General features: G+C 35.6%; 1 protein-coding gene across 1 annotated transcript in view; it reads right to left on the reverse strand.

Moving 5' to 3' along the window:
• Positions 1-16295, reverse strand: part of mRpS35 (mitochondrial ribosomal protein S35) — a 157091-nt gene that overhangs the window by 123046 nt on the left and 17750 nt on the right. The window contains exon 3 of the mRNA XM_090375310.1: positions 2097-2322. Within this exon, the coding sequence (XP_090231436.1) occupies positions 2097-2322 (226 nt within the window). The remainder of the gene's footprint in view (positions 1-2096; positions 2323-16295) is intronic.

The following is a 16295-nucleotide window of genomic DNA, read 5'->3' on the forward strand; positions in this document are numbered from 1 at the left end:
CTCTCTTTTTTTGTAATTTTATAATTTTGAAATTTTTTAAATTGCACGCTTTTGTAATTTTTCCTGTGCATAAGATAAAAAATTGAATAAATACAATAAATAATTCTATTTATATGTTCGTCGAACATTTCTTTTTTGATTCAATCGATTCAGCGAGCACAGTTGCCAGTGCTGCACAAGCATGGGGGAAATTGACTTAACATAGTGTTCCGCGGAACGCAACCCTTACGTAATTTGGGGAATTCCCTGCATCAGGTTTCAATAAATACCCTCATAAAAATAAAATGGTAAATCCTCTCCATATTATTTACTTTCATCCATCGATTATTCACCAACTTTTGCCATTGAAATGCATGATACACTTGCACTGCAATCGCATTCTGCGAGTTGAGAGTCTGGGAACCACTACTGACTGTGTGCAAGTCTGTGCCTGCTTACCAGTGTTGTCAGAAGCTATGCCTGCTTACTGTTTGGCAACACTGTTGCTGCTTACTCGAGTTGTGACATAAGGCACAAATTCAAATGATTCATTGATGTCGTGCAATCAAAATGTTAAAAAAAATTTAATAACAATAAATATAATAAAAATTACAATAAACAATTTCATGATATATATTCTTTGGCAGGCAGTTTATTATATAAATTTTGAAAACAACCGTGGGCTGGTTTATGCACATTAGCAGGCCAAAGTTGAACTGCAGGCCAGAGGTTGCCCACCCCTGGCATACTATAAGTGTCTTAATGAATGGCGGCACCTGGAATGTCAGTTCAACTCTGCCGTGTTTCACTGTGCTGATAGCTGACATGTCTATAGGTAGAAAAGCAAAAGTAAAAATGAAAAAACCATTTCAGGTTAAATTAGGGGAATCATTTAGAGAGAGGCACCACTCAACTGTTTGCAAGAAAAATACAGAAAATTATACAACCTTAAATAAATAATTATACAAACTATTTGAACAAAGAAAATTTACAAAATTATACGGATACAAAATTTACAAAATTATACAGATACAAAATATACAAAAGTATACAGAATTATACAAATAATTACACAAAAGAAATTATAACATATTCAAAAAAGAGAAAAAAAAGGGAGGAATTAACTATTAAAGTTAATAAATGTCCAGTTCAACAATTAATGTCCAATCAATCCAAGACATGACAGGTGTTCAACACAATAAATTTTACAAAATAATGTTTAAATTATGTTATTATCAGTGAGAGTTCATAACATACAAGTTTTGATTAGAATCAAATAAACATTGAAGGTGGCAAAGAGCATACTTTACCACAAAATCTAAAGAAAACAAAAGTTTTATTTAAATATAACCTTAATCACTATTTACAAAATAGGAACAAATTGACAAAATATCAAATTTCACAGCAAAAGAATATTGAGCAAACAGATGAGATAAATGTTGCAGCTTATACAATGTGGTACCAGGCTGATAGCAACAAGTAAATTTTTGGATACATTCCTTAAAATTGTCTTCAACACAAACATTTTGATGGTTTAGGTATTTTAAAAAGGCAGAGAAGATGTAGTAGACAATCCTCAAAGTGGATGACTGAAATTGACCTGAAGCCCCACATTAGTGGACAAAGTGCACAATTTACTAGCAAGTAATGACTGCCGATTAACACAAATAATGCTAGAAAATGAGTTAAATATGAATAAATAATCATTAAGGTCCATAATTACCACAGACCTGGGAAAAAGAAAAATTTGTGCAAGTTTGTTCCATACTGTTTGTGGGATGAGAAAAAAAACTCTTGATTGCACTCTGCAAACATTTTGTCCAAACAGTTGATAATGAACCTGATTTTCCTAAACAGTTTTAGGTACATATTGTTGACTGTCAAGAGGCACTAGGGTCTCCCCCCACAGCATTAGGAACAGCAGACTTTTTTCTGTTCATCAAATTCAAAGTAAAATTGAAAGGAAGCCAATTTGATATTGTTTATTGATATACAATTACTTTTACTCATTCCTTTTTTGTCACACTGTGTATATTAATTGAAATAGTGACACTTTGAGGGGGGGGGGGATCACTATAGGGTTAAGAGAGATTAAGTCAGATAATATAAATGCTTACTTTTTATAGCTTCACAATGCTTTTTAATTGCAGGTGGTGTTAAATGAAGGAAGTTAGGAATTTTCATCAATTCTGCATTTGCAAATTTTCCGGGTGGAGCACCTTTATCTACCCACCCTTGTCGTACAGGTAAAGGAACTACAGCTGGATGAAAACTACGTGCAGCTGGCCACACATTTGTCCAATCTTGGTCAGTAGGCATTCGGGAGCTTCGTGGAGGTAACATCTAAAATGCATTAAAAATATATTTATTAAAAAAAAAATAAATAAAAAAAAAACTTTTTTTTTTTTTTTTTTTTTTTTTAAGTAGTTCCCCTTCACACTTCAGTTTTTTTTTTCTGTTTGCAGTGCTGAAGCCACATTATAAAAATATTCTCCTGTTTCTGATTTCTAAGCTGCCTAGTTATAAAAACAAAAGTAATAAAATATCACAAGTTTTCCAATAGAGTAATCCCCTAATTTTATTTTTCATTAGCTAAAAAATAGTAAAGAATATATAAGAATAGTTCTTGCACTGGTTTGTAGCATTTTAAAGCTATTATACCCAAGGGAGGCTAAATTTCAATGTATATTGATGAACTGAAGTTATTTTCTCAAAATAATTACTTTGTAAATTTAATTCTTAACTCTTCTAAAGCTAATTCTGCTAAGTTACTTTTTAGAATCTTGTAAGTTTAAATTTTCAAGTTCAGTAGTATATAAATTTTGATAGTGTGCACTATTACTCTGTAATAGTTTGTTAATTTATTTTCTCTAAGTGTAAAGTTAATTCTATAATATTTTGTTAGTTTAATCCTTATCTTAATAATGGTTGCTATAAAATCCACTTTGAATATTTTGTCTAAGGATATCATGACTCAGACAAAAATGGCTGTAGGTGATTTTCACGAGTCTACTGCCTGTACAGCCTGTGGTACATGTTGCAAGGTCGGTCTAAGAGATAATCCTAATTCAACTGACGTCTTGTCTTTTCTTTGTTCTCTATGTAAGGAGTATACCAATCCTGAATTAAAACTTGATGCATTACTAAATGAATTTGAGTCACTGAAGAAATGGATGATTTCTCAAGAGAAAAATAGAGCTAGGGACTTCTCGGGGACTCAAGTATTTATGATCTGCCGGGTAATGCACTCCCAATTCTGATCTAAGAACAGAATAATCAAGTGCACAAGTCCAGTTCAAGAAGATTTAGTTCCACTGTTAGACTCCAGTATCAGGGGAAATAGTTTTTTTTTTTTTTTTGTAATAAGTATGAGTGAACTAGAAACAGAGTATGTCTGCCAGGAGCAAAAATTGTTGGTGTTACCAACAGACTGTCAGATTTTAAAGGGCCTATAAAGAGAGCATTATTATTCATGTGGGGACTAGTGGTATTAAACACATACAAACTGACAATTTGTCAAATAAATATAGGACCATACTGAAATATTGTTGCAAGTTAGGCCAGAATGTGTATATATCTGAAGGTGTACACCCAATAGGTCTGTACACCCAATAGGAGGGAATATAAAAACACCTTGTACATTTACTCAAGGTTTGAGGGAATCCTCAAGGTTCCTTTGGTGAGGAGAGGATTTTTTCCAGACAAAGAGAACTGTGATGTACGGGATCAGGCCAACATAAGGCATTTGTCTAGCAGAGCTGTAGACCACAGAGTCGTAGTCTACACGTGACTGTATTAATGCACGGTACAAACGCGATAGTGTGTAATGGTTGGTTCCCCATGTTGTGCCAGATATTAAAATGTTTAGCTTCTTAATCGAGAGCTCTTTTATATGTTCGAGGAAGGCAAGTTTTTAGTCAAGAACCACACCAAGAAAGCAGACACTACGAACCACTGGGATTTGATTTTCTAGGTGAAATTCGGGTTTGGATGTAAGTTATGCTTCCTAAAGAAGTGTATCGCATCAGTCTTTTGGGGCGAGAGGCGAAAACCATTGTTTTGGGACCATTTAACAACTTTGTTGATGGCACCTTGCAACTGTCTTTCTACCATTCGCATATTAGGTGAATGGCAGGAGATACTGAAGTCATCGGTATACAAAGTAGCGGACACTGTTTTACGTACCTGAAAGGGAGGTGCATAAGATGTCGTGGCTGAGATTTCCATGAATGATCTGCCCAATGTATTCACAAGCTACACTGGTTTTGTAACATCATAACCGTTTACAGTGAGTATGGGAAGGCTGATGCATGGATGTTTTGAGTACATACGTCATATTTTGGCCCATATTGTTTGTGTTTTTGTAGTTCTTGTAATTGTGGAGGCAAAACTTCTACATGCTTCCCTTTTGCTAGTCTGCCTAATGTTTTGCTTTTGCCCGAGCCTGTTTAAAGCAGATGAGATTTGCAACCATTGGAAACTTCCTGAAGATGTTCCATGCTGTATTCATTATTCCACCACAATTTTCATCGTGCTAATATTTTGTTGGATTGCTTTGGAATTGCTTAGTTTGCTGTATTTAGTTAGATACATATTCTGTATCTAACTAAATTTATTTAGTATTTAGTTAGATACATATTCTGTGGCCAAGTATTATTTAGTTAGATACATATTCTGTATCTATTTAGTTATTAGTATTTAGTAAGATACATATTCTGTGGCCAAGTTTTTGGATGTTTTCCTAGACCTGCTTTTCTTCTAGTATTGCTAACTGCTTGTATATATCCCATTTTGCTTTGAAAAAATTCCATTTGGCAGTTCAGTTAGAAAAGTTCAGAATGCTTGTGTCAATCCAACATATCACTAGGTCACCCCAGTGGATTGCTATGAATAGTCCATCCAAATAGAGTATATGGAAGCTAAGCATAGAGAGACATCAATAGCTAAAGTAGATCCTGTAGGTAAATGAGTAAGTGTGTGTGTGTGTGTACCATTATTGAGAGTGCTGGTCAAGTAATTTGCAGTTTCCAGTTTATTGGGCTTTTCTTTTAGTGCAATCAATTATAAACGGCCAGTAAACTTGATATTATTGCATTTGTAAAAATACTGATAGCTGGAATTGTGTGGGTTATTATGGTGAAATGTGTTTCCCCTTCACTGCAATCTTCAATCATATAAAAAACAAATAAATTTTAAGAATCGTCTCTTCATTCTTTTTTTTTTTTTAAGCTTCATAAACTTGTTACACCATGCAAATCGTGTTAGTTGTAATCTCACTTGCGCATATCATGTTAGTTAGTTGCAATTTGTGCGTGCTGTTAAAAAATGCTTATGCATGCTATAGTGAAATTTATAAAGAAAAGAGAAGATTATCTTGGAAACAAACCTCTTGAAGCATTTCTGAAGACTACTCCTTATGCAACAAACCAACACCCAGTGCAGATCCAACGAGTGATCAATGAGTGTGCATTTAGTCAATGATGATGAAAAACAAACATTCTTTAACATTTGTAAGTCATAAATAATTTCTTTAAATTATAATTTGCTTGATATTACAGGCTGTTTTCATTTCTTTGGATAAATCAATCATTGTTTAAACAAACTAATTAGCTAACTAATTTCATTGTTGAGAACGTAATCTCTGTTTTTAACATTATGTCTATGGAAAATAAATAAACGCTTTACAAGTGCACGCTAGGAACGAATTAACTTGTAAAGTCAGGAACTACCTGTATATATAAAAATGACATCAACTCGGAAAGGCTTAAAGACGAAGTTATCCAATTTTTATTGTTTATTAAAGGAGAAAATATTGGCAACTATAATATGAATGAAATGTATGCATCATTAATAATGGACTAAGATCTACATTTCTCAACGTTGAAACAATATTAAAAATATTTTTAGTAACACAAGCAGGTAACAGTAATTTTCTGTTCTCAAACAAATAAAAAACTATTTGAGGAATAGTTTAATTCAAGATAAATTGAACACCGTCAGAACCGTAACTCGGTTCTGATGATGCAGGCGGCCCAGGTTCGATTCCGGTGGGGGCCCAAATTTATGTTGTTCATCCAGGTGATGTGAAATGAGGAGCTACTTGTGAAAGGGCAGAGGATGCTGGTCATGAAATATGGTGATGGAAGTTGATTCGCTGACCACATGATGACCCGCCAAAGCCGTGTGACTGGTCATCATACCCTCATGGGCTGTTGCGACACAGAATTGAGTTCATATTTCGCAGTATTACGACGTTTGTATTTAAAAAGATTGGTAAAAATAATTGTTTTTTTTTTTTTTCTGATTATATTTATACATGCAAGTTGTTTTTTTTTTTTTTTTTTTTTGGACTCTGGTATCTTTAAAGGTGGCCCCGCAAGAGCTTAGCGCCTTGGGCCTCCTAGAAGTGTAAGTACGACCCTGCTGTTAAGTCAACCACAAATCACATGCCTACTACTTATATCCTCCCCCATATATACATATTACATTAAATTCGTTCTAACTTCACTAAATTTTTAATTCTTTATTTTATCTTTATTTCTTGGCATGTGCTTTGCATTAGATTATCTCTCATATTGTGGATTATTTTCACAACTGGGTTGTCAGCTGTTATACCACTGGGTTCCTACCCACCAATAAAGGGCCAAATAGCCCTGAAATAGCCATCTGGGTGGTGGTATTCACTGAGAATAAGCAATAAGTAATAATAGTTTTCTCCATTGGGGAAGCATTGCTTATTTGAAGCATAACCAAATAAGTCACTGTTAAGGAATTCACAATACAAGATATAATGAAAAGATGCTACTATAACAACTCTGGTTAATTTTCTAAGCATAGACATTATGCACTTGCACTAACTTATATGATTGTATAACTAGATCTAGGTATAGCTTAGCTTAATTATTAGCACTCACCTCATAGTAATCCGCTTAGTTTGATGAAAGTTTCAACACGTACATAGTAGTTATGAAACTTTTAAATTCCAATTAGTAGCTATTTTTAACTTAAAAAAAATTAGAATTACTAAATTATGAGCTTTAAAAATTGTTAAACTTTGCCTAAGAAAGGAAAGTGCACATTCCATTCTATAGTTGTCTAATTAAAATTATGCATTAAAAAATAAAATAAAAATGAGATAAAAGCTAATAGCTGCACACGAGCGACTTTCGAAACTGTCTTCAGTTAGCTATAGTGGAAGGAGAAGAACACGCAAAGTATATTATATACTGGTTAAGTTCCCGAAATGCATTTCAGTGCATGTGGAAATTTTATGTGCGCTAAATTCCAAAGAGGGGAGAAGTTGATTGGAATCTTCTTCTTGTTTAATATGTTGAACAATGTGTGGTGCTTAAACCACTCAATGACGAGAGCGTCATTTTGAAGAATTGAATTCAGTTCAACCACTGTAATAGCCGAATCGATGTGCGGGTTATGATTATAAGATTGAACATGTTGTGTTAGTTTTTTTTTTTTTTTTTTTTGATTTGATTTGGTAGTTGTTGGCGCATTGGCTTCTGTGGCCATATTGCACCTCCCAAGGTTTTTGCAGTACTTTGATCCAAGCCCGAGGCGGGAATCGAACCTGCGACCTTTGGGTTGCTGAGCAGGTACTTTACCCACTCGGCTAGCCCGGTCGGCGTTGTGTTAGTTCTGTACCCGATAAATTAGATTTGAAGCTATTAAAGTGGTAGAAATTTTTGAAGTCCCAGATTTAGATGTTGTACTACCAATGTAACATGCTTGACAATCTGATTGACATCTAATCAAATATATAATGTTATTATAATCCTGTGTCACATATTCACATGTTGTCTTGTATGAATTAAATTTAGAACCTAATTTATTATAAGATGTAAATATTAACTTCATATCTGTATTCTTAAAAACCTGTTGAAGTCTGCAAGCATATTGTTGATGGTATGGAAGGACGATAAGGGGTTTGTGTATCTTATTCATGATTATTAATGTTGTTAGGGTTATTAATACTATTATGGACTTTAGTAATGGTTTCTTTTATTAGTTGTAATGGGTATTTCCTGTCGATAATTTTTTTTAGTGAGGTATTGCAATTCTACGGATAGATCTGTTTGTGTGTGACTATATTTAATAGCATTATATGTCTGATTATACAGAACTGCTTTTTTGATGTACAGAGGATGGTGTGAGTAGTAATGTAAGAACTTAACTGTATGTGTGTTCTTTCTGTATATTTTGGTGCCTAAAAATTTTGTACCGATTTTATATATAGTGAGATTTAGAAAATTAATTTTATTATTGATTTCTGAGTAAATTTGAGTCTCTCATCCATTGTGTTAAATGTATTAAATAAAGTGTCAATAGATGTTTTGTTACCTATTAAAAGGACGTCTCTGCATATCTCACATACAATTTGATATCTAGAGGTTGAAGTATTTTTTCTTAAATAAAAGTGAGGTAGATTTCAGATAAAGGGGTAGATTTTGGATAAATACTAAGCAGGTTTGTGTGCCTGCTTAGTACTGTAAACCCTGAACCGAGAAAATCTCATTATTAATTTTGCCATTAACAGCAATCACTATCCAGTTAAAGATGCGATGATTGAAATACAAACTAAGCTTGATAACCACCCAGATAAATATCGTATCATACAGGAAACCAACAATTAACCCACATACGAGACTTCATGAAAAATCTGAACATTATAATACAAACAGCAGACAAATCTGACACTATCGCAATCAAATAGATATACTGTGTATACCTATTTGTTGGAAGGTGAGTAAATTCTTCCACATTTTTGGAATAGTTAAACTCCATAAATAAGATTATCCTTTGAGACCTGTTGTTTCCTTTAAACAATCCGCTTATGCTAATCTATCCATGTTCCTCATCAAAATTATTTCACCTTTAAATATAGTCACCACACACAAACAGATCTATCCATAGAATTGCAATACCTCACTAAAAAAAATTTATCGACAGGAAATACCCATTACAACTAATAAAAGAAATCATTACTAAAGTCCATAATAGTATTAATAACCCTAACAACATTAATTCTTCCCTTATCCTTCCACACCATCAACAATATGCTAGACGACTTCAACAGGTTTTTAAGAATACAGCTATTAAGTTAATATTTACATCTTATAATAAATTAGGTTCTAAATTTAATTCATACAAGACAACATATGAATATTTGACACAGGATTATAATAACATTATATATTTAATTAGATGGCAATCAGATTGTCAAGCATGTTACATTGGTAGTACAACAGCTAAATTTGGGACTTCAAAAATTTCTAACACACGTGCCTACTACCACTTTAATAGCTTCAAATCTAATTTATCGGGTACAGAACAAACACAACATGTTCAATCTTATAATCATAGCCCGCACATCGATTCGGCTATTACGGTGGTTAAACTGAATTCCAGTTATAAAATTTTTCAAAATGAAGCTCTCGTCATTGAGTGGTTTAAGGCCACAGATTGTTCAACATATTATACAAGAAGATTCCAATCAACTTCTCCCCTATTTGGAATTCAGCACGTATAAAGTTTCCATATGCACTGAAATGCATTTCGGGAACTTAAACAGTATATAACATACTTCGCGTGTTCTTCTCTTTCCACTAGCTAACTGAAGACAGTTTCGAAAGTCGCTCATGCGCAGCTATTAGCTTTTATCTCACTTTTATTTTATTTTTTAATAAATAATTTTAATTAGACAACTATCGGATGGAATGTGCACTTTCCTTTCTTAGGCAAATTTTAACAATTTTTAAAGCTCATAATTAAGTAATTCTAATTTTTTTTTTTAAGTTAAAAATAGCTACTAATTGGAATTTAAAAGTTGCATAACTATAGCATTAGTAGAGGCATTTGATGCAAGAAGCAAGCTTATGCAGCATCAGCCAAAAAAAAAAAAAAAATAAATAAAATAAATAAATAAATAAAAAATAACCACTTCCACTTCACCCCTCTGTTCGTTCGAAATACCTGTCCAGCTCAGCCTTAAACTTATTCAGGCTATCAACCTCCATTACAAGGGATGGAAGTCTGTTCCACCAACCAACCACTCGCTGGCTAAAGGCAAATTTCCTCACATCTATCCTACATTTGTCTTTCCTCCATTTGAATTTATGCCCTCTCAGGTGATTATTCTGAGCAAGAGGATGAATCCCATCAGCATTGAGCATGCTCAAACCATTCAAGGCTTTATACACCTCTATCAAATCACCTCGCTGGTGCCTGGTCTCCAGACACTGTAATTTGCAAAACATAAGCCTTTCTTCATAAGAGCACCCCTTTGTTCCATTCACCAATCTTGTTGCCCTTCTCTGTACTCGTTCCAGCAGCTCTACATCCTTCTTGAAATGAGGCCTCCAGACCTGTACGGCTCTAGGTGTGGCCTGACCATTGCCTTATACAAGGGAATAATCACCTCCTTATCCCTGCTAGAAAAATTCCTATATGTCATCGACAATACACCATAAGCTACTCTTGCAGCCCATCTGCACTGCTCAGAAAACTTCATATCTGCCTGCAAAACCACCCCCAGGTCCCTTTCATTCTCTACCACTGTCAGTGTAGTACCACAAAGTTGATACATTGCTCTGGGGTTACTGTTTCCCATATGTAGTACTTTACATTTGTCAATGTTAAACTTCATTTGCCACCTCTCAGCCCATCTGCTCAATCTTTCCAGATCCTGTTGCAGTAGCATAGTGTCAGTAGTGTCCTTGACAACCCTGCCAACCTTAGTATCGTCTGAAAACTTGGACATTAAGCTTGATATACCATCATCAATATCATTTATAAATACAGAAAACAATAATGGACCCAATACTGAACCCTGAGGGACTCCACTAATAACATTAGTCCACGATGAGCAGTGTCCATTGATTACCACTCTCTGTCTTCTCCCCCTCAACCACACCTTTATCCATAGCAGCAATTTGCCTCCAATGGCACACTGCTCCAATTTGTGCAGCAGTCTTCCATGTGCAACAGTATCAAAAGCCTTCCTAAGATCCAAGTATATAACATCAAAGTTATTCCCTGCATCCAGTTCTTTTGTGATTGCATCATAGTATCCAATCAAATTGGTCAGGCAAGACTTCCCCTTAACAAAACCATGCTGTGTCTGAGCTATAACTGAAGTCTTGTCTAGATGATCCTGCAGTGCTTCTTTAACCAGTCCCTCCATTAATTTTCCGGGAACAGAAGCTAAACTAACAGGTCTATAATTACTTGTGTCGCTCTTTGATCCTCCTTTGTGAATTGGGGTCACATTTGCACATCTCCAATCCATGGGTACTTCCCCTGAGTCCAAGGAAGCTCTCATAATTATGGCTAAGGGTCTTACTTCCTTTGCTGCCTCCTTTAATATAACTGGATAGATCCCATCCACCCCAGGTGCCTTTCTTGTATTTATCTTCAACAATTTCTCCTCCACTTTACTCTCAGTTATTACAAGATTCTCTAGCTTACTGCCAGAGTTGAATACACCTCTGGCATTCCCCTCGCTGAATAACTCCTCATGTGTGAATGTCGATGAAAAATATTCATTTAGTTTGTTAGCTACCTGAGCAGGATCGTGAACAGTTCAACCATCGATATCAAGTGGCCCAATCTGATTCATCCTCTTCCTTCTAGAGTTTACATAAGTAAAGAACTCTTTGCTGTTTTTCTTTGCATCCCTTGCCAAAGATTTCTCGTAATTTGCCTTCGCCTGCCTAACCTCCTTTGTAACTTGGTTACAGATCAACTTGTATCTATCATAGGCTTCTGTGTCACGTGTTAAATTTATGTATCCCATGCATGTTTCTTCTCTGCAATATGTCTCATTAGTTCATCTTACATCCACTTAGGCCTAAACCTTGAACAATATTTCTTAGTTGGTATGTAAAGCCTAGTAGCTTCCAAGATAAATTCTTTGAATGCTTCCCATTTTGAATTTGCTGATGGTAACATCATCATCAGTTGGTCCCACTGTATAGAATTTAAATACTGCCTCAATCCATCGTAGTCGCCTTTACGAAAGTAATAACCATTCCCTTTACCCCTAATGGTAGTTACTTCTTTGAGTAAATCCCACTTCAGCACACTGTGATCACTGCCACCTAGTGGTTCATTTACCTGCAGATTTTTAATGCATGAAGAATCACTACTGATAATCAAATCAAGAGTATTACTCCCTCTAGTTGCCTCCCGAACATGCTGATGTAGAAAACAATCATCCAATAAATCCACAAAAGCCTTGCTAGTGTGTGACCAGCCCCCAAATTCCAGTCAATATCTGGGAAATTAAAATCCCCCATTATAAGACTCTCTGATTTACTGGCCCACTCTATTTCCCTGTACACTTTCTTATTATAGTCATCAGAGTCATTAGGCCTATAGCACACTCCTACTCTCCATTTTGATCTCCCAATGCTTATGTCACACCAAACTGACTGGACACTGCACTGTCCAGCAATGTGACTGGCTTCACTTCCTTGGATTTTATGTATTTCTTAACTAATAGCATAACCCCTCCTCCCTTCCTATCCTGTCTATCCCTTCTGGAGACATTGTACTCCCCAAATTCCAGTTCTGCATTCCTTATATCTGTGTGACACCACGTCTCTGAAATCCCAACAATATCTGCCTTTGATGTTATGAGCAATACCTCAAATTCATCAAATTTATTTACTAAACTCCTAGCATTGGTGTACACGCAAGTATACATGCACCTGTTCTTTTTCTTAGCTACCCTAACACAACCCATGTGTTTACTTGTACCCCAATGATTCCCAGCAGTCTCTGAAATATCCTGCATCTCATTTTCCAGGCTGCAGCTCATTCCAATAGAAGCAGTGCAAGAATCACTTTCACCTCTGGCAGTGGCTACTGTTAATCTATTAGTCCTTGTATCCCCCCAATCTAGCAGTTTTCCGACCCACCTAACACTGCCTCAATAGCATCAGCAAACATTCTTGCACCCTTTCTATTTAAGTGTATCCCATCGCTGTGGAAGCAGTCTCTCCTGTTAACAAGTACAGACCAGGCTGAAAAAATTCTACCCCTTGAGCCTTGCACAATCTTTCCAGGGCCGAATTGATCGACAGGGCTCTCATCATATACTCCCTGCTATCGTGTCTGGGCAGAATTGCAGACACTTTCAAATTCAACCCTAATTCACGGCTTTTTTTCAACAGTGACCTGTACTTGTTAAGTAACTCTGCCGGTCTCCTACTCTTAATATCATTAGTGCCAACGTGTACAACTATATCACCTTTTGTGTCCTTAAAAGATGATATCCGCTCTACAACGTCATCAAACTTTGCCCCTGGCAGACATACCCTGGTCCTGTTCCACCTATCATGTACGTGTTGAAACTTTCATCAAACTAAACAGATTACTATGAGGTGAGTGCTGATAATTAAGCTAAGCTATACCTACGATCTAGTTGTTACATCACAGCACATAAGGATTCCTTAATATATCATCAGTCAATGACTGAATAAATAAATAAATAATTTTCATATTGCTCAAAACCAATTAATCCAGCACTCTCCCAAATCGGTTTTTTTTTTTTGAATGTTCAATTTAGTTTCTAATGAAAAGCTTTTCCGATGACTTTTCACCCTCCACATTATCATTAATGGCTTACTCACTTGATCTTTTTGAGACCATTAAAAAAACGAGAAAAATAGAAGTTGAAACCAACACAAACTAAAATCAATCACACACACAAAATGCACATAAACAATAAATACACAGGAACTGACTGGAATTCAAAGCTAAACTGAACACAGCATCGATGAGATCAGTGCAATGCTGTTTTCAGTTTGAAATCATAAGCAGGAGTTGGTTTCAGCTAAAAGCAAACTCCCTCTCATGAATTTTATATAAAGGGTATACTGTATCTTTGTTTATATGCAATGTGGTGTCACAAAAAACAGTTTTACAGCCGTAGACACAGAAAACTTGTGCCAGTACAAATAACTACAAATATTAACACAAAAATATAAATTACTCATAAACACAAAAAATTACTATTCGGGAAATAAAGAGACAGTTTTCAAATTTTCTCCTTGTCATAAAGTGGAAAAGCTTTACAGCATTTTAAGTTGGCTGGAAATTCAGCTGTTTTCTCTTTAATTACAGTATCTCTTTTATTACTACGTTTGTAAATTTAAATTAAAGAACACTGCTTTGAGGGAAAGCACTGTGAACTGCAGTTCATTGGAAAACCAAACTGAAGAGCATTAAAATTTCTTTATCAACAGGGCCTTTCAGGCCCACACACCTGCTAATGGGTAGCCCTCCCAAGCTGTTTGGAATGAACAGTGCTATTCTGAGAGTACAGAGTGCAACTCTGGGGGAGAGTATCAAAAAATACAGAGTGTTATAACAAACAAGTGCTGAATGAACTGAACCATGCTATAGTGGGGGACAACTGTATAGAGCAAACCCCCGCTATTCGCAGTATCTGTATTCGCGGCAGTGGGTTTAATATAAAATGAAACCTAAAAAAATCTTGCCCAGTCAAAATAACACTCAGTGGGGGGGAGGGGGACACAATCACACAAGGGCAGATGTTTCCCGCTAATCCTTGTTCAGTATGTGTTATGTGATGTCATGGAAGGTTCTGTCATTTGCTTTTAATTGATATGCTTACGAAAGTGAAAAATATACCATTTTGCAGTGTGTTAGTGTGAACAGACTTTTTCGAGTGTGTTAACGGGTAAAAGAAAGTGACTTTGTTGTGGACAAGTTCTTTTCTAACCCCCTACGAAAATATGGCTACGAATAACAAGGGAACTGTGAAAAGATCAAAGAAGGTGATAACATTAGTGAGTAAAATTAAGTTATTAGACAAAATTTCTAATGGTGAAAGTGTTGCATCAGTGGCAAAACATTATAAAATCATTGAGTTAACGGTACAATCAAATAAGAAATCGGAAGAAAAAATCCACCATAGTGTCTGTGAAAACACACTAATTGCTTCAAAAATTTGCTCTGTAACTCATGATGTTAAATTAGAAAAAAAGGAAAAAGCTTTAAATCTGTGGATAGAAGACCGAACTCGAAATAAAATTCCGTTAAGTTCACTCATCATTCATGAAAAGGGAAAACACCTTTATCAACACTTTAGTGAAACTGGTGATAGCACTGGCAGGATAAGTTTTTTAGATAGCAAAGTCTGGTTTGAAAGGTTTAAAAATCGACATGGTGTTCATAAAGTGAAACTTGTAGGTGAGTCTGCGTCAGTGGATTTCGTGGCTGCAGAAAGTTTCCTGACTGAATTAAAAAAATTAAGGACAAAGAAAAAAAGATATGTTCCCAAACAAGTGTTCAATGCAGACGAAACTGGGTTGTTTTGGAAGAGAATGCCAGCTAGAACATACTTAACATAAAATGAAAAATCTGCTCCTGGATTCAAAGCTTCCAAAGATAGGCTTACTCTTTTGTTTTGTGCAAACGCTAGTGGACACATGATCGTGACACATTTATACATGAGCATGAACCGATCCTCGTGTATAAATCGCAGAATCCATGTGCTTTGAAGGAAAAGAATAAAGAACATCTTCCATTTATCGGAAATCCAATAAAAAAGCCTGGGTAAAAACTACACTTTTTAGAGAGCGGTTTAATGATAGCTTTGTGCAAGAGGTGGAAAGTTACTTAGCTTCAAAATCTTTGCCTTTCAAAGTTCTGCTTCTTACTCATTAAGTGCTAGGGCATCCAAGCAATCTATCATTTGACCACCCAAATGTTGAAATTGTGTTTTTGCCACTCAACGCCACATCACATTTACAACCACGAGACAAGGTGTGATTGCTGCGTTTAAGTCCTACTATGTCAGGAGAAGTTTTACTGGCTTAATTTAAAAAATGGAAAGGGAATCAGACTTAACTATAAGTCAGAGTTGGAAAAATTATAATATCGCAGACTGCCTGATCAACATCAAGGCATTGATGTTGATCAGGTTGATGAGAAAAGAGCATCTACAATTAACGTGTGTTGGCGAAAATTGTGGCCAGAAGTGGTTGCTGCTAAAACAATCCCCAGTGTCAATGAACTGGTTGCCGATATTGTAGCAATCACACAGGGAATAGAAGAAGGGGGCTTTGAAAACATCACTGCAACAGACATTCAGAAACTTATTGACTCAGGCAGATGAACTTACAATAGAAGAGTTGGATGAATTAGCGACAAGGTCAAATGAGAACCAAAATGATCGCGAGGAGGAATATTTTGATGTTAGACCAGAATTTTTTAAATAAACCATTAAAAAGGAAATCTTGAGCCTCTCCATACAACTTTCAGAAAAGGTGGTG

This window comes from Mastigoproctus giganteus, chromosome 6 (assembly GCF_048544385.1).
Source record: "Mastigoproctus giganteus isolate SK-2022 chromosome 6, ASM4854438v1, whole genome shotgun sequence".
NCBI classification, from domain to species: Eukaryota; Metazoa; Arthropoda; class Arachnida; order Uropygi; family Thelyphonidae; genus Mastigoproctus; species Mastigoproctus giganteus.